Source organism: Physeter macrocephalus, chromosome 4, assembly GCF_002837175.3.
Source record: "Physeter macrocephalus isolate SW-GA chromosome 4, ASM283717v5, whole genome shotgun sequence".
Taxonomy (NCBI): domain Eukaryota; kingdom Metazoa; phylum Chordata; class Mammalia; order Artiodactyla; family Physeteridae; genus Physeter; species Physeter macrocephalus.
Genome location: NC_041217.1, coordinates 45737710 through 45754678, shown reverse-complemented (window position 1 = coordinate 45754678; position 16969 = coordinate 45737710). Strand labels below are relative to the sequence as shown.

General features: G+C 42.5%; 1 protein-coding gene across 1 annotated transcript in view; it reads left to right on the top strand.

The window, feature by feature from the left end:
* The window catches only part of TNR (tenascin R), an 84675-nt gene that overhangs the window by 49248 nt on the left and 18458 nt on the right, over window positions 1–16969 (top strand). Inside the window, exons 14-16 of the mRNA XM_007117808.2 lie at window positions 1313–1456; window positions 2127–2257; window positions 3157–3289. Coding sequence (XP_007117870.1) covers window positions 1313–1456; window positions 2127–2257; window positions 3157–3289 — 408 coding nt within the window. The remainder of the gene's footprint in view (window positions 1–1312; window positions 1457–2126; window positions 2258–3156; window positions 3290–16969) is intronic.

The window sequence follows — 16969 nt, the reverse complement described above, 5'->3', positions numbered from 1 at the left end:
GCACAGAGCTCCATCATAGCCATTAATTTCCATTCATTCAACAACTACTTTTGCTGCCCTCCCACGTGCCACGCACTCTCTAAGGCTGTAATGATTCAGAGACCAAACATGAGTTCTTGTCTTTGCAGAACTCACTTCTGGTGATGATGCAGACAAGTAAAGAGTTACTACCCAACGTGGGCAGTGTCATGATTTGGGCAAGCACAAAACACCAGTGTGCCACCTCTGATGGGCCACTGTGATTTGGGGTGAAGGTGTTGAGGGGAAGAAAGAAGGCAGATCTTAGATAAAGTTAAAGACAAAGAGGATAGGAGCAGAAGGGGCGTTCCAAGAAAAACAGTACCCTGTATGGAGAGAGAGAGTGGCGAGTTTGAAGAACTGCTGTAGTTGATGCGGCTGGGGAGCTGACCGTTGGCAGCATATGCAAAGGAAGATATTAAAGAAATAGAGCCATTATGTGAGCTCTTCCAAAAGGCAAAACTGTGATCAATAGAAGCCAAATTCACATATATTTTAATAAACTGAAAGAGTGGCCCAAAACTCAGTCAACAAGGCAAAATGCAGTAGAAATGAATGCAAAGCTCTTCCCATGGGTGCAAAAAATCAACTAAAATCAACTACACAAGGTAAGGCTGGGGAGTGGGTTATAAACAAGATCTCTGATGAATAATAATCTCAGCACGTGATAACAATATCCCATGACTGTCTCAAAACCTATGGATTAATATACATAATTGGCACAAATAGAAGCAGAGACTGACCCTGTTTCTTGCATTGTCAGTACAATGAAAACTGACAATGTACTGACATTACAATGTATTGTAATGAAATAATCTCAATGATTGTTTTCGATTCTCTTCTGAGTTTTGTATTTCATCAGGGACACTGATAGACTGCTACTCGTTTAGAGAAAGGTAGCCAGGATTGTGACAGTTTTAGAATCATCACATACATGTAATGGGGATTGGGAGCTGAATTTTCTCAGTCTAGAAGAGAGAAGACTTGACTAGGAAGGGTGGGGGGCAGGAAGAGGTCAGGTAGACAAAGGATTTGGTTTATTCTTGTAACTCCAGAGACCCGAGTAGAAGTTATACAAAAGACAATTTGGCCTCCAAATAATTTCTCAATTAAGATGCAAAACAAGATGAGAGGGGAAATTGGTATGGAATAAAATGCTAAGCTCAATAACCTCTAAAAGATTTTTTCCAAAATTCTCTAATATTGCATCTTTATGAAATGCCTTTGGATTTGATAGGTCTTTCCTAAGTTGAAGAGCCTTATTCATTCCTTATCCATAACCATCTGATTTCAGTTGCTGGAGAGACCATCCTGGTTGATGGAGACAGTGAGGAATTCCAGCTTGTTGACCTGCTTCCTAGGACCCACTATACCGTCACTATGTATGCCGCCAGTGGGCCTCTCACCAGTGGCACGATCAGCACCAACTTCTCTACCCGTGAGTACATGGTCAGCTACACATCTAGTATCCTGGGAGGCTTTTATTGAGCCTGAAAATGATCAGTTTCCATGTGCTCGACTAGATTATAGTCTATAGGTTTTGGACAATGCAGCCATGAGGTATTCTTATTTTAGTTAACTGCAGCCCAAATGCCAGTGAAAGTGAGTTGCAGCTCTCTTCCTGGGGCTGGCTGACAGCAGTAGAACCAGGCCAACAGAGGCCAGTACTGAGAATGCATCTGGCCCGGAAAAATCTGATAGATATTACAGGGCTTAATATTGGGGAGGGAGTTGCTGGGTACGGTCATAGCCAGGAGAACCGTAGACAAAGGTACAGATGTAGGAATGTTATATGTTCAAGAGTGAACTCACAGACATGCAGGTTTAACAAGGTCATGATTTCAGACCTAGAGGGTCAGATCGGAAGATATCACATCTAGGCCCAGAGGGGCAGGCGAGGGAAGGAGGAATAGCTGCAGGAATGATCATGACATGATGATTATCTTCTGACCCAGGAGTGCCCTTTATGCTCCTGTCCAAGCTAGAACTGGGGTTAGCATGTGAGCAGCCCAGAGACCACATAGACAGACAGACTGATCTACATGCCTGGAATCAAAGAGGAAGGAGATAGAGGGGCAGGCACTACTGGAATTTTCTCCTCTCCACAGTCCTGGACGCTCCTGCAAATCTGACAGCAAGTGAAGTCACCAGACAAAGTGCCCTGATCTCCTGGCAGCCTCCCAGAGCAGAGACTGAGAATTACGTCTTGACCTACAAATCCACTGATGGAAGCCGCAAGGTGAGATTTTTCTGGAAAGGGGAAAGACCGTTGCTGTCAAGCAATCCACAGGGAACAAGCTAGGTTTGCCACTATGGATACCTAGCGTGCTGTTGAGGAAAGAGCCCTCACCTGCAAGCCAGCGCTTTGGGTGCTAGTCTTGCCTCCACTATTACTCTCCACACAAGTTGAGGCAAAGCACTCAACCTCTCTGAGCCTCAGTTTCTTCTCTAGGTAATGGGGGCATCTACCCTGCAACTTCACTTAGTTGTGGTGATGCGACCAATATGATGACGCACCAGCTTCCAAGCCAATATAAGTACACAGTACTGGAATGGTTTTTCACTCACAGGGCCAAGCAAACATGAGCTGGATACCAAACTGGACAGTCTCATATGCCTCTAGATAAGCATTATAGAGGCTACATCTATATAGCCCACAGTAGAGGTGACAAATTTCAGTTTTAGGTGACCAGTTGAAACAGTTCACCTAGAGCACTGGTTGTCAAATTTTTGTTAACAGTGGAATCCTTTTTTAAAGTGAAATCATATTCAGAAGCCAAATACACAGAATAGATTTAAGTAGAGCTAGTCTGTTGGATGTGGAAGAGGGAAGCCTAGGTTCCTGCATCCTCAGGGCTCCAGGAGGCCCTGTGCAAACCAAAAACCACTGGGTTCAATAATCCCGGGCCTAAGTTTCTCCCAATGTGCACCCGTGAGATAGGAGCTGGCCTCAGTCTCACATAGGAGCTGTTTTCCCTGCTTATTGGAATGGTTTCCTTCTTACATAATGTGGGATGGAGAGGATAAAAATGGCCACTGCAATACTGACCTTGGGGTCTGAACTTCCCTTCCCCACTGCCCTCCATGGTGACGCCTCTGCTCACCCGCTTCCACTTCCCTCCTCCGCTTATCCCGCAGGAGCTGATTGTGGATGCGGAGGACACGTGGATCCGACTGGAGGGCCTGTCTGAGAGCACAGACTACACGGTGCTCCTGCAGGCGGCCCAGGACACGGAGCGGAGCAGCATCACCTCCACCGCCTTCACCACAGGTGAGAGATTTCCTGCTGCTCTGACGCCTTCTCCTCCCCTGCTTGGCGTCTGGCTCCACGGCTGCCTCTGCTGAGACTTGGCCTGGGAGGAGCCCATCAGAGAAACTCAACTGCCTCTTCCTGCAAAGGAAAATAATTATTCCCTCCACTCCTGCCTTCCAAGGCCCTGCCAGGAACCTCTCACTACCAAGGCAACCACAGGAACCAGCAGTGCAAAGTCCTGGCCCACCTGCACCAACTAAATGCACCAAGTAAGAGAGCAGGCTCCTGTTTAGATTTTCTGCAAGGTTCTTTCCAGCACAGTTTGTCCTTCCCTCCTTCCTTCCTCTCCTGCCTGTAATCGGATTCACCTAGTAAAAGTCACAGGAGTAAAGCCCCAATATTAAAACTGTGGTTCTTCTCCACACTCAAAGCACTTTTGCATTTCTATGGTCTCAACTCATCCTTATAACAACTGGTGAGAAGGGCCTTATTATCCCCATTTCATCTCAGATGATGAAACTCAGGTGCATGGAGATCAAATAACTTACATGGTAGTAAGTGGCTGGGTCAGAACTTGAACCAAGGTCTTCTCCTTCTAAATCCAGCATTCTTCCTGCCTTCCCTCATTTAAGTATCAGCAGAAGATACTGGAAATGCCCTGAAGGGATAATGGTGTCCTAATATGTATAACAGGAAATAAACTAACACCTGACCTTTGAGGGCTATCTGACAGGCACTGCTGTTCTAACTGCATTACGTGTACTATTTAATTCTCATGACAGCCTATGAGGTATGTTCTAGTATCCTTATTTACAGATGAGGAGATTGGGCCACAGAGAGGTGAGGTAACTCACCCAAGATCCCATAGCTCTCGAGTAGGAGAGCTGGGATTGACCTCCAGTTGTTCTGCCTCTGGGGTCTGTGCTGTTAACAACCCTTTCTAACACTTCCCACGGTACCTCTCTACAGTCTGTAATGCGGGACTGCCCAGTCCAGACCTTGAATTCTCTCCCCCTCCCATATTCGGAGGGGGTTGGCTCTACACAGTGTTGGGCAAGTGTAGGCATGTTCCTTATCCCTAGACACACTTCTGCCTGCCATCTTAGAGCACCAGGATGATTGGATTGCTGTCCTCACCCCAGAGCCCACCCTCCCATCACCAGAGAGAGGTGACAGAAATTCCCCCATCCCTACCCAGGGGCCTCCCCCACTAGACTTGTTCTGAATAACAAAGCAGGACACTGGATCAAATACATTAAAACGTCGCTAGTGATTCTTGAGGGTAGTGAGATTATGAATGAGGCCCCTTTTGCTTTCTGTTTTATACTTTTCAATATCTTGCAAAGTGTCGACAATGAGCACATTAATCAGAAAAACAATTTTTAATTAAAAAATAAAAATAAACCTTGGTCACACAACCAAGACATGAATCCAAGATGGGTCCTTGACAAGTGGAATTTGGAGGACACTTGATCTCTTTTATGGGCTGAAGTCAGTTACGCTCACCCTCCATGACCTTTCTAGGGGTATCTTATCTCAGAACCAATGCGTCACCCTCTTCTTGGTCAAGCTCTTTCCTGCACATTCACAGGTTAATTAAAGGGTCCTCTAGGGTTTCCTTTCCCAAGCCACCACTCTAAGACTCATGGATTGGAGCTTTTTCACTGAATTAAAATTTTCCTTCCCCTAAAAAGAACACAGATGACAGAAACATAAACAGAGCCCCTGAGCTACATATTTATTAGGTCTAAACTAATCATTTCATTCCAAAAAATGCATGGGTTTCAAGGCTTGCTCAGTGTAGTATGAGCTTTCAATTCCCATCCTGGTAATGCCTCAGCTAGTGGTTGTGAGCAGCATGACAATATGCCTGAGGTTTCTGCAGTATCTTGCAGCTGTGCCTTGCTCCAGGTCTGCCTGGGCTGTAAAAGTATGCCAGCTTCTGTGCCCACCGCTGGCCTCTCTTAGATGAAGCTGCCCCCAGCGGGTGTGCAATAGTTAGAATCCCAAATCCAGCTGGGGGCCCAGCAAGATCCAACAAACAGAGGGTTGACAATTCGTGGAAATCTGGGGAAGAGCCCAGGGTAGTGGCTTTGTTCGGAGGACAGCACAGGGGGACCATCAGGACGTATTTAGGTATTTCTTCGTTTGTTTGTATGAAACTTCAACTGACACTGGGCGACTGCAGCATGACCAATACCCCTTGGAAAGGAGAACACTGAAGAGCCCACTTGCCTGTACCATCAGTGTAAGTTACTGCCCGAGTTGCTCCAAGCAGTTTGGGGAATCAGAGAAGGACTTGCTACTGCAACTACAGTGGTACATGGCAAAGATGGGTCCACGTTTAGAAGTTTTCACAGAGTTTTACTGGAAAGCTCAAATTTAAATCTCAATCACTGACGCATACCAAACCCTGCTGGCTTTGTCTTGGAGATTTATCAGAACCCCCTGGAATGACCAGTTACACAATGAAAAGTTCAGGGACAGAAGTAATGCATGTGACATCACCTTGCACAAAGCCTGGCACATAGCAGACATAATAAATGGTGGTTGAGTGGAATAGTTAAATCCCAGCTGCAGAGCACAGAAGAGGGGCTTCTGGTTAAAGAAAGCTCTAGGAGGAGAGGATTCTCAGTATCCTTCAAAGGGAAGACAAAGGCAAAAAGGTACTGCCTGCAGAGTATGATGCCCAACGTCCCTCTGATTGCAGGCTCTTTCTGCCGTCCCACATGCAAATTTCCCTGAATAAATTACACAAAGCATACAGAGTCACTTGCATGTCAATATTAATGAGTCCTCATTGCCTGTGCCACGCCCTCCCCCTTTTCTACCCCCATCCTCCAATTCCCCCACCAAAAAAGCAAATTTTATTAAAGAAGAAGAGAGTACAAGGGTACCAGCTTCCTAAGTATGGGGGTGGAGATGTTCTCAAGAAAAGGATTGGGGTTTACTTGATAGGTGGCATGAGCTAGACTCCTTTACAAGGAGTCTGGGAAAAGAGAGGCCTCCGGCACCTGGGCACCCAGGTGTGTCTCATCCCAGAAATCCCCTGTCTGCCCGTATATCTCCTGAGATGCCCTGAGAGTGGGCTTCCTCTGGGAAGAGAGGTTGGGGCAGCAGAGCCTCAGGTCTGATTCTGCTCTTCTCTGAGCACCCCCAACACTCAGCACATCCCAAACCATCCTCTTCCTGCCCCTCCATCAGGACCAGTGCTTATTCCCCTCACACCTCCAAAGCCACATAGTGCACCCTGCAAGCTCCATCTGCAGGATCCTGTCACTTGCTTAAAAGAGAGAGGGAGAGAGGGAGAAAAAGAGAAAGAAACAAAAACAAAGAGCAGAGTATCTTCACTTACTCGAAAGATTGGAGGCCTGCTGGCCTGAACCCCATGAATCACTCCTGCTGGGCAAGAGGGCTGAGGAACACCAGAGCATCCTGTTATGGCAAACCAGGGCTGATGGATTTAGAGGATAATTTCATTCTAATAACTGGCATCCTTTTTGACTTCACTGACAGAACCTGAGCTTTCCACTTAGCAGCATCCTATTGTTAGGACAGGCTGATCACAGCTGATCTTTCTAAGCATTTTTTATGTTGTGTCTTAGGGAACAAAAGAGCTTAAAGCTGGACCCCAAAGTTGCCTCCATCCATTGACAAGCCCTCATCTTGTCCTGGGTGGGCCAAGTAAAGAGACTCATTTCAAGCAGATGCCTACTTAAGGGTCTAGAAAAAAGTTGAGATGTTAAAAAAAACAAAATAAAAATAAAAGAGAGAGAGAAAAAAGGGAAGAACTGGCTCCCACAAAACCTCAAAAAACTCCTTTGATCAAGATGTCTCCCCTTGTTGCATTCCTGCCATATAACATAAGCCCATTTCATTCTTTCCATCATGTTAATAGCTTCCTGTCCTCTTGTCTCTGGTGTTTGCACAAGACTCTGGGGGGAATTAAATACAAGTAGCATGAAAGAGAAAAAAAAAAATGGACACATCATTTATAATTTACTGTCGTCTAAAATTTCATTCAAGGTCTACTTGTCTTTTAGAGACATGAATATAAATGAGGAAACAAATATTCCCCACAGAGCAACAGGGACTTTGTGAAATGATCTTCTGAGAAGCGAATTTCATTGTCTATTTTAATACTATAAGAAGCAAACAAGGCGCTCACTAAAGCTTGTCCTCTGAGACAGTGAACACAGTAAAACTGGTTGTCCTGACCTTGAGGTTAAGTGAAGACAATCATTTTTGGAAGCACCCAGAGATGGGTAATGAGTTTTCTTTATTGCCTTTGCTTCCGTCCCTGCTCTTCCAAAGCCAGGCTGAGCTGCTCTCTGGGGCTTTTAAGGAAAACTCCGAGAGTGTACTCTAACACAAGCTTCAGTTTTTGAGGTTGTGAAAATTAAGGAAAATGCGCAAACCCTAGGTTCCGGAACAATAGATGGTGGATCATGCAAGTCCACATAGTTATCAATGGGCAAGGAAAGCCTGATGACCACTATTCATTGCAATCTACTCCTATATATGCCACACTTCCCCGCACCAGAGTAGGGAATTGAAGGGGCTTCTCCCTGCTCTACTACTTAGAAACAGCTCTGAGTAAACTTCACTGAGACAAGCAAAACCCTAAAAGGAGAGGCCCACCTTCTCCTTTGTCCATCAGAGTTCCTGTGCTAGATAAGTATTAGCTATTATTATTTGAACTTTTGAAGTCTTTCTTAAAAAAATCTTTCCCTTGCCTGTAGGACACAAACATATTTTTCTATACATCCTTCTATTAACTTACTGGATTTATTTTTATATCTAGTCTATTTTGTACACAGTATTAAGTAGGGATACAGTGAGCCAATTTCCCCAGCATCTTTTACTGAATAGTCCATCTATTCTCCATTGATTTGTGGTGCTGTATTGTATATTAAATTCCCATATATACATGGCTCTGTCTCTGAACTCCTATTCTATTCCATGCTCTATTTATCTGTTCTTTTGCCAACACTACATTGTGTTTTTTTTTAACCTCCCCCAACGTTTAATGTTTTTGACATCATATTCTACATCTTTTTGTTTTGTGTATCCCTTAACTACTTACTGTGAATATAGGTGATTTTACTACTTTTGTCTTTTAAACTTCCTACTAGCTTTGTAAGTGGTTGATCTACTACCTTTACTGTATGTTTGCCTTTACCAGTGAGATTTTTCCTTTCGTAATTTTCATGTTTCTAATAATGGTCTTTTCCTTTCCACTTAAAGAAGTCCCTTAACATGTCCTGTAATGCCAGTTTAGTGGTGCTGAACTCTTTTAGCTTTTGTTTGTCCATACAATTCTTTATCTCTCCTTCAAATCAGTAAGATAGGCCTGCTGGGTAGACTATGGTTGTAGGTTCTTTCCTTTTATCACTTTGAATATATTATGCTACACCCTCTGGCCTGCAAAGCTTCTACTGAAAAGTCAGCTGAAAGTCTCATGGGAGTCCCCGTGTATGAAACTAGTTGCTTTTCACTTGCTGCTTTTAAAATTCTTTCTCTTTAATTTTTGCCATTTTAATTATAAAGTGTCTTGATGTGGACCTTTGGGCTCATCTTGTTTGGGACCCTGTCCTCCTGGACTTGAATGTCTCTTTCCTTTCCCAGGTTAGGAAAGTTTTCAGCTATTATTTCTTCAAATAAGTTCTTTGCCCCCTTTTCTCTCTCTTCTCCTTCTGGGACCCCAATAACGTGAATGTTAGTACACTTAATGTCGTTCCAGAGGTCTCTTAAACTATCCTCATTTTCTTAAGTTATTTTTCTTTTTTCTGTTCAGCTTGGGTGATTTCCACTACTCTGTCTTCCAGTTCTCTGATCTGTTCCTCTGTATCATCTAATCCACTGTTGACTTCTTTTAGTGTATTTTTTTTTTAATTCAGTTATTGTATTCTTTAGTTCTGTTTGGGTCTTCTTTATATTTTCTAACTCTTTGTCAAACTCCTCACTGTATTCATTCATTCTTCTCCTGAGTTCATCAACCATCTTTATGATTGTTACCTTGAACTCTATTGGGTAGACTACTTATCTCCACTTTGTTTAGTTCTTTTGAGGTTTTGTCTTGTTCTTTCATTGGAACATATTCCTATGTCTTCTCATTTTGCCTCATTCTCTATTTTTATTTCTACGTATTAAGTAGGTCAGTTATGTTTCCCCATCTCGGATTGGTAGCCTTATGTAGGAGACGTCCTATGGGGCCCAACAGCACACTGCTCTCTGGTCACCAGAGCTATATACTCTAGAAGTTCCTCCTACGTGGGCTGTGTGGGCCCTTCTGTTGTGGCAGGGCTGACTATTATGGGTATGCTCGTAGGTGGGACTGGCCTCTGGCCTGGTTGGCTGTCTGGCCCTGACCCATGTGGTGGTTGCTGACCCATGGTGAAAAGGGCCAGGTTCTGGCGAGGCTAGCTGTGTAGTCCAGGGGATCCAAGGCTAGTGCCAGACCACTGGTGGGCAGGTAAGTCCCTGGTGCTAATAGGCTAGAAGGAGGATTCCAAAATGGCACTTGCCAGCACCAGTGTCCTTGTTGTACGACAAGCTCCCCAAAATGCCTGCCACCAACATCTGTGTCCCCAGGGGGCATCCCAGTCGCCTCCTGCCTCTTTGGGAGGCTCTCCAAGATAAGCAAGTGGGTCTGATCCAGGCTTCGTTCAAATTCCTGCCTCTGCACTGGGACTCACTTGCCACTATCTCCCCTCATTGCAGACCCTGGCCTCAACTAGGGTGGTCAGGAAAGTCCTCTCTTTGAGCTGAGACATTTCAGCCAGGAGTTGCAAGATGAGAGTGAATTACACAAGAAAAGCATTCCAAGCCTAGAGAAGAGTAGTTACTACAACTTGAGGGAGGAATAACTTTGCCATGTTCAACAGATTAAAAGAAAGCCAGGAAACTGGTTCAAGATGGTGGAGTAGAAGGATGTGCTCTCAGACCCTCTTGCGAGAGCAGTGGAATCACGACTAACTGCTGAACAGTCATCTACAGGAAGACACAGGAACCCACCACAAAAGATGCCCCACATCCAAAGACAAAGGAGAAGCCACAATGAGATGGTAGGAGGGGCACTATCACAATAAAATCAAATCCCATAACTGCTGGATGGGTGACTCACAAACTGGAGAACAATTTTACCACAGAAGTCCACCCACTGGATTGAAGGTTCTGAGCCCCACGTCAGGCTTCCCAATCTCGGTTTCTGGCAATGGGAGGAGGAATTCCCAGAGAATCAGACTTTGAAGGCTAGTGGGATTTGCTTGCAGGACTTGGACTGGACTGGGGGAAACAGAGACTCCACTCTTGGAGGGCACACTCAAAGTACTGTGCACATCAGGACCCAGAGGAAGGAGCAGTGACCCAATAGGAGACTGAACCAGATCTACCAGCCAGTGTTGGAGGGTCTCCTGCAGAAGCAGGGGGTGGCTGTGGCTCACCACAGGGACAAGGACACTGGGAGCAGAAGCTCTGGGAAGTACTCCTTGGCATGAGCCCTCCTGGAGTTTGCCATTAGTCCCACCAAAGAGCCTGTAGCCTCCAGTGCTGGGTCGCCTCAGGCCAAACAACCAACATGGAGGGAACTCAGCCCCACCCATCAGCAGACAAGCGGATTAAAGTTTTACTGAGCTCTGTCTACCAGAGCAACACCCACCTCTACCCACCACCAGTCCCTCCCATCAGGAAACACACAAATTTTACCACAGAAGTCCACCCACTGGATTGAAGGTTCTGAGCCCCACGTCAGGCTTCCCAATCTCGGTTTCTGGCAATGGGAGGAGGAATTCCCAGAGAATCAGACTTTGAAGGCTAGTGGGATTTGCTTGCAGGACTTGGACTGGACTGGGGGAAACAGAGACTCCACTCTTGGGGGGCACACTCAAAGTACTGTGCACATCAGGACCCAGAGGAAGGAGCAGTGACCCAATAGGAGACTGAACCAGATCTACCAGCCAGTGTTGGAGGGTCTCCTGCAGAAGCAGGGGGTGGCTGTGGCTCACCACAGGGACAAGGACACTGGGAGCAGAAGCTCTGGGAAGTACTCCTTGGCATGAGCCCTCCTGGAGTTTGCCATTAGTCCCACCAAAGAGCCTGTAGCCTCCAGTGCTGGGTCGCCTCAGGCCAAACAACCAACATGGAGGGAACTCAGCCCCACCCATCAGCAGACAAGCGGATTAAAGTTTTACTGAGCTCTGTCTACCAGAGCAACACCCACCTCTACCCACCACCAGTCCCTCCCATCAGGAAGCTTGCATAAGCCTCTTAAATAGCCTCATCCACCAGAGAGCAGAGAGCAGAAGCAAGAACAACTACAATCCCCTGCAGTCTGTGGAATGAAAACCACATTCACAGAAATATAGACAAAATGAAAAGGCAGAGGACAATGTACTAGATGAAGGAACAAGATAAAGCCCCAGAAAAAGAGAACTAAATGAAGTGGAGGTAGGGAGCCTTCCAGAAAATGAATTTAGAATAATGATAGTGAAGATGATCCAGGACCTTGGAAAAAGAATGGAGGCAAAGATCGAGAAGATGCAAGAAATGTTTAACAAAGACCTAGAAGAATTAAAGAAGAAACACCTAGAAGAATTAAACAACAAACAAACAGAGATGAACAATAGAATAAATGAAATGAAAAATACACTAGAAGGAATCAATAGCAGAATAACTGAGGCAGAAGAACAGATAAGTGACCTGGAAGACAGACTGGCGGAATTCACTGCAGCAGAACAAAATAAAGAATACAGAATGAAAAGAAGTGAAGACAGCATAAGAGACCTCTGGGACAACATTAAATGCACCAACATTCGCATTATACATGTCCCAGAAGGAGAAGAGAGAGAGAAAGGACCCAAGAAAATATCTGAAGAGATTATAGTTGAAAACTTCCCTAACATGGGAAAGGAAATAGCCACCCAAGTCCAGGAATCACAGAGAGTCCCAGGCAGGATAAATCCAAGGAGAAACATGCCAAGACACATAGTAATAAAATTGAACAAAATTAAAGACAAAGAAAAATTATTAAAATCAACAAAGGAGAAACAACAAATAACATACAAGGGAATTCCCATAATGTTGACAGCTGATTTCTCAGCAGAAACTCTCCAAGATAGAAGGGAGTGGCACAATATATTTAAAGTGATGAAAGGGAAGAAGCTAAAACCAAAATTACTCTACCTGGCAAGGATCCCATTCAGATTTGACAGAGAAATCAAAAGCTTTACAGACAAGCAAAAGCTAAGAGAATTCAGCACCACCAAACCAGCTCTACGACAAATGCTAAAGGAACTTCTCTAAGTAGGAAACACAAGAGAAGAAAAGGACCTACAAAAACAAACCCCAAACAATTAAGAAAATCATAACAGGAACATACATATTGATAATTACCTTACATGTGAAAAAGATATTCCATGCAAATGGAAATCAAAAGAAAGCTGAAGTAGCAATACTCATATCAGATAAAATAGACTTTAAAATACTGTTACAAGAGACAAGGAAGGACACTACATAATGATCAAGGGATCAATCCAAGAAGATATAACAATTATAAATATATATATATATATGCACCCAAATTAGGAGCACCTCAATATATAAGGCAAATGCTAACATATAAAAGAGGATATCTACAGTAACACAATAATAGTAGGGGACTTTAACACCTCACTTACACCAATGGAGAGATCATCCAGACAGAAAATTAATAAGGAAACAAAAGCCTTAAATGACACAATAGACCAGATAGATTTAATTGATATTTATAGGACATTCCATCCAAAAACAGCAGATTACACTTTCGTCTCAAGTGCACATGGAATATTCTCCAGGATAGATCACATCTTGGATCACAAATCAAGCCTTGGTAAAATTAAGAAATTTGAAATCATATCAAGGATCTTTTCCAACCACAATGTTATGAGATTAGAAATAAGTTACAGGGAAAAAAACGTAAAAAACACAAACACATGGAGGCTAAACAATACGTTACTAAATAACCAAGAGACCACTGAAGAAATCAAAGAGGAAATCAAAACATACCTAGAGACAAATGACAATGAAAACACAATGATCCAAAATGTATGGGGTGCAGCAAAAGCAGTTCAAAAGGGAAGGTTATAGCAATACAATCCTACCTCAAGAAACATCTCAAATAAACAATCTAACCTTACACCTAAGAAACTAGGAAAAGAAGAACAAACAAAACCCAAAGTTAGTAGAAGGAAAGAAATCATAAAGATCAGAGCAGAAATAAATAAAATAGAAACAAAGAAAACAATAGTAAAGATCAATAAAACTAAAAGCTGGTTCTTTGAGAAGATAAACAAAATTGATAAACCTTTAGGCAGACTCATCAAGAAAAAGGAGAGGACTCAAAACAATAAAATTATAAATGAAAAACGAGAAGTTACAACGGACACCACAGAAATACAAAGCATCCTAAGAGACTACCACAAGCAACTCTATGCCAATAAAATGGACACCTGGAAGAAATGGACACATTCTTAGAAAGGTATAACCTTCCAAGACTGAACCAGGAAGAAATAGAAAATATGAACAGACCAATCACAAGTAATGAAATTGAAACTGTGATTAAAAATCTTCCAACAAACAAAAGTCCAGGACCAGATGGCTACACAGGTGAATTCTATCAAACATTTAGACAAGAGCTAACACCCAACCTTCTCAAACTCTTCAGAAATTTGCAGGGGAAGGAACACTCCCAAATTCTTTCTATGTGGGCACCATCACCCTGATACCAAAACCAGACAAAGATACTACCACAACTACTGAGCCTGCGCTCTAGAGCCTGTGAGCCACAACTACTGAGCCTGTGCTGTGCGCCTAGAGCCCATGCTCCGCCGCAAGAGAAGCCACAGCAATAAGAAGCTTGCGCACAGCAACGAAGACCCAACGCAGCCAAAAACAAATAAAAATGAATAAATTTTTTAAAAAATATCTTCCAACAAAGAAAAGTCCAGGACCAGATGGCTTCACAGGTGAATTCTATCAAACATTTAGACAAGAGCTAACACCCAACCTTCTCAAACTCTTCAGAAATTTGCAGGGGAAGGAACACCCCCAAATTCTTTCTATGAGGGCACCATCACCCTGATACCAAAACCAGACAAAGATACTACAAAAAAGAAAATTATAGGCCAATATCACTGATGAATATAGATGTAAAAATCCTCAACAAAATACTAGCAAACAGAATTGAACAACACATTAAAAGGATCATACAGCATGTGCAGGTGGGCTTTATCCCAAGGATGCAAGCATTCTTCAATATACACAAATCAATCAATGGGACACACCATATTAACAAATTGTAGAATAAAAATATAATCACCTCAATAGATGCAGGAAAAGCCAAAATACTAGCAAACCAAATTCAGCAACACATTAAAAGGAGCATACACCATGATCAAGTGGGATTTATCCCAGGGATGCAAGCCTTCATCAATATACACAAATCAATCAATGTGATACACCATATTAACAAATTGAAGAAAAAATAACCCACATGATCATCTCCATAGATGCAGAAGAAACTTTTGACAAAATTCAACACTCATTTATGATAAAAACTCTCCAGAAAGTGGGCATAGAGGGAAGCTACCTCAACAAAATAAAGGCCATACATGACAAACCCACAGCAAACATCATTCTCAATGGTGAAAAACTAAAAGCATTTCCTCTAAGATCAGGAACAAGACAAGGATGTCCACTCTCACCACTATTGTTCAGCATAGTTTTGGAAGTCCTAGACACAGCAAACAGAGAAGAAAAAGAAATAAAAGGAATACAAATTGGAAAAGAAGAAGTAAAATTGTCACTGTTTGCGGAACAAGACAAGGATATCCACTCTAGCCACTATTATTCAACATAGTTCTGGAAGTCCTAGCCACGGCAATCAGAGAAGAAAAAGAAATAAAAGGAATACAAATTGGAAAAGAAGAAGTCAAACTATCACTGTTTGCAGATACATAGATAACCCTAAAGATGCCATCAGAAAACTACTAGACCTAATCAATGAATTTGGTAAAGTTGCAGGATACAAAATTAATGCACAGAAATCACTTGCATTCCTATACACTAACAATGAAAAATCTGAAAGAGAAATTAAGGAAACAACAAAAAGAATAAAATACCTAGGAATAAACCTACCTAAGGAGGTAAGAGACCTATACTCAGAAAACTATAAGACATTGATGAAAGAAATCAAAGATGACACTAACAGATGGAGAGATATACCTTGTTCTTGGATTGGAAGAATCAATATTGTGAAAATGACTATACTACCCAAAGCAATCTACAGATTCAATGGAATCTCTATCAAATTACCAATGGCATTTTTTACAGAACTAGAACAAAAAATCTTAAAATTTGTATGGAGACACAAAAGACCCCGAATAGCCAAAGCAATCTTCAGGGAAGAAAACAGAACTGGAGGAATCAGACTCCTGGCTTCAAACTATACTACAAAGCTACAGTAATCCAGACAATATGGTACTGGCACAAAAACAGAAATAACGGATCAATTATACAGGATAGAAAGCCCAGAGATAAATCCACGCACCTATGGTCAACTAATGTATGACAAAGGAGGCAAGAATATACAATGGAGAAAAGACAGCCTCTTCAATAAGTGGTGCTGGGAAAACTGGACAGCTACATGTAGAAGGATGAAATTAGAACACTCCCTAACACCATACACAAAAATAAACTCAAAATGGATTAAAGACCTAAATGTAAGCCCGGACTTTATAAAACTCTTAGAGGAAAACATAGGAAGAACACTCTGACATAAATCACAGCAAGACCTTTTTTGACCCACCTCCTAGAGTAATGGAAATAAAAACAAAAATAAACAAATGGGACTTAATGAAACAAAAGCTTTTACACAGCAAAGGAAACTATAAAGAAGACGAAAAGACAACTCTCAGAATGGGAGAAAATATTTGCAAACAAATCAACAGACAAAGGATTAATCTCCAAAATATACAAGCAGCTCATGCAGCTCAATATTAGAAAAACATACAACCCAATCAAAAAATGGGCAGAAGACCTAAACAGACATTTCTCCAAGGAAGACATACAGATGGCCAAGAGGCACAAGAAAAGCTGCTCAACATCACCAATTATGAGAGAAATGCAGATCAAAACTACAATGAGGTATCACCTCACACCAGTTAGAATGGGCATCATCAGAAAATCTACAAACAACAAATGCTGGAGAGGGTGTGGAGAAAAGGGAACCCTCTGGATAAAGAAATGTGGTACATATATACAATGGAATATTACTCAGCCATAAAAAGGAACGAAACTGGGTCATTTGTAGTGAGGTGGATGGACCTAGAGACTGTCATACAGAGTGAAGTAAGTCAGAAAGAGAAAAACAAATATCGTATATTAACGCATATATGTGGAATCTAGAAAAATGGTACAGATGAACCGGTTTGCAAGGCAGAAATAGAGACACAGTTGTAGAGAACAAATGTACGGACACCATGGGGGGAAAGCAGGGCAGATGGTGGTGGCGGTGGTGGTGGGATGAATTGGGAGATTGGGATTGACATATATACACTAATATGTATAAAATAGATAACTAATAAGAACCTGCTGTATAAAAAAATAATAAAATAAAATTTTAAAAAATATTGGCAAAATTACCCCAAAAAATAAAAAATA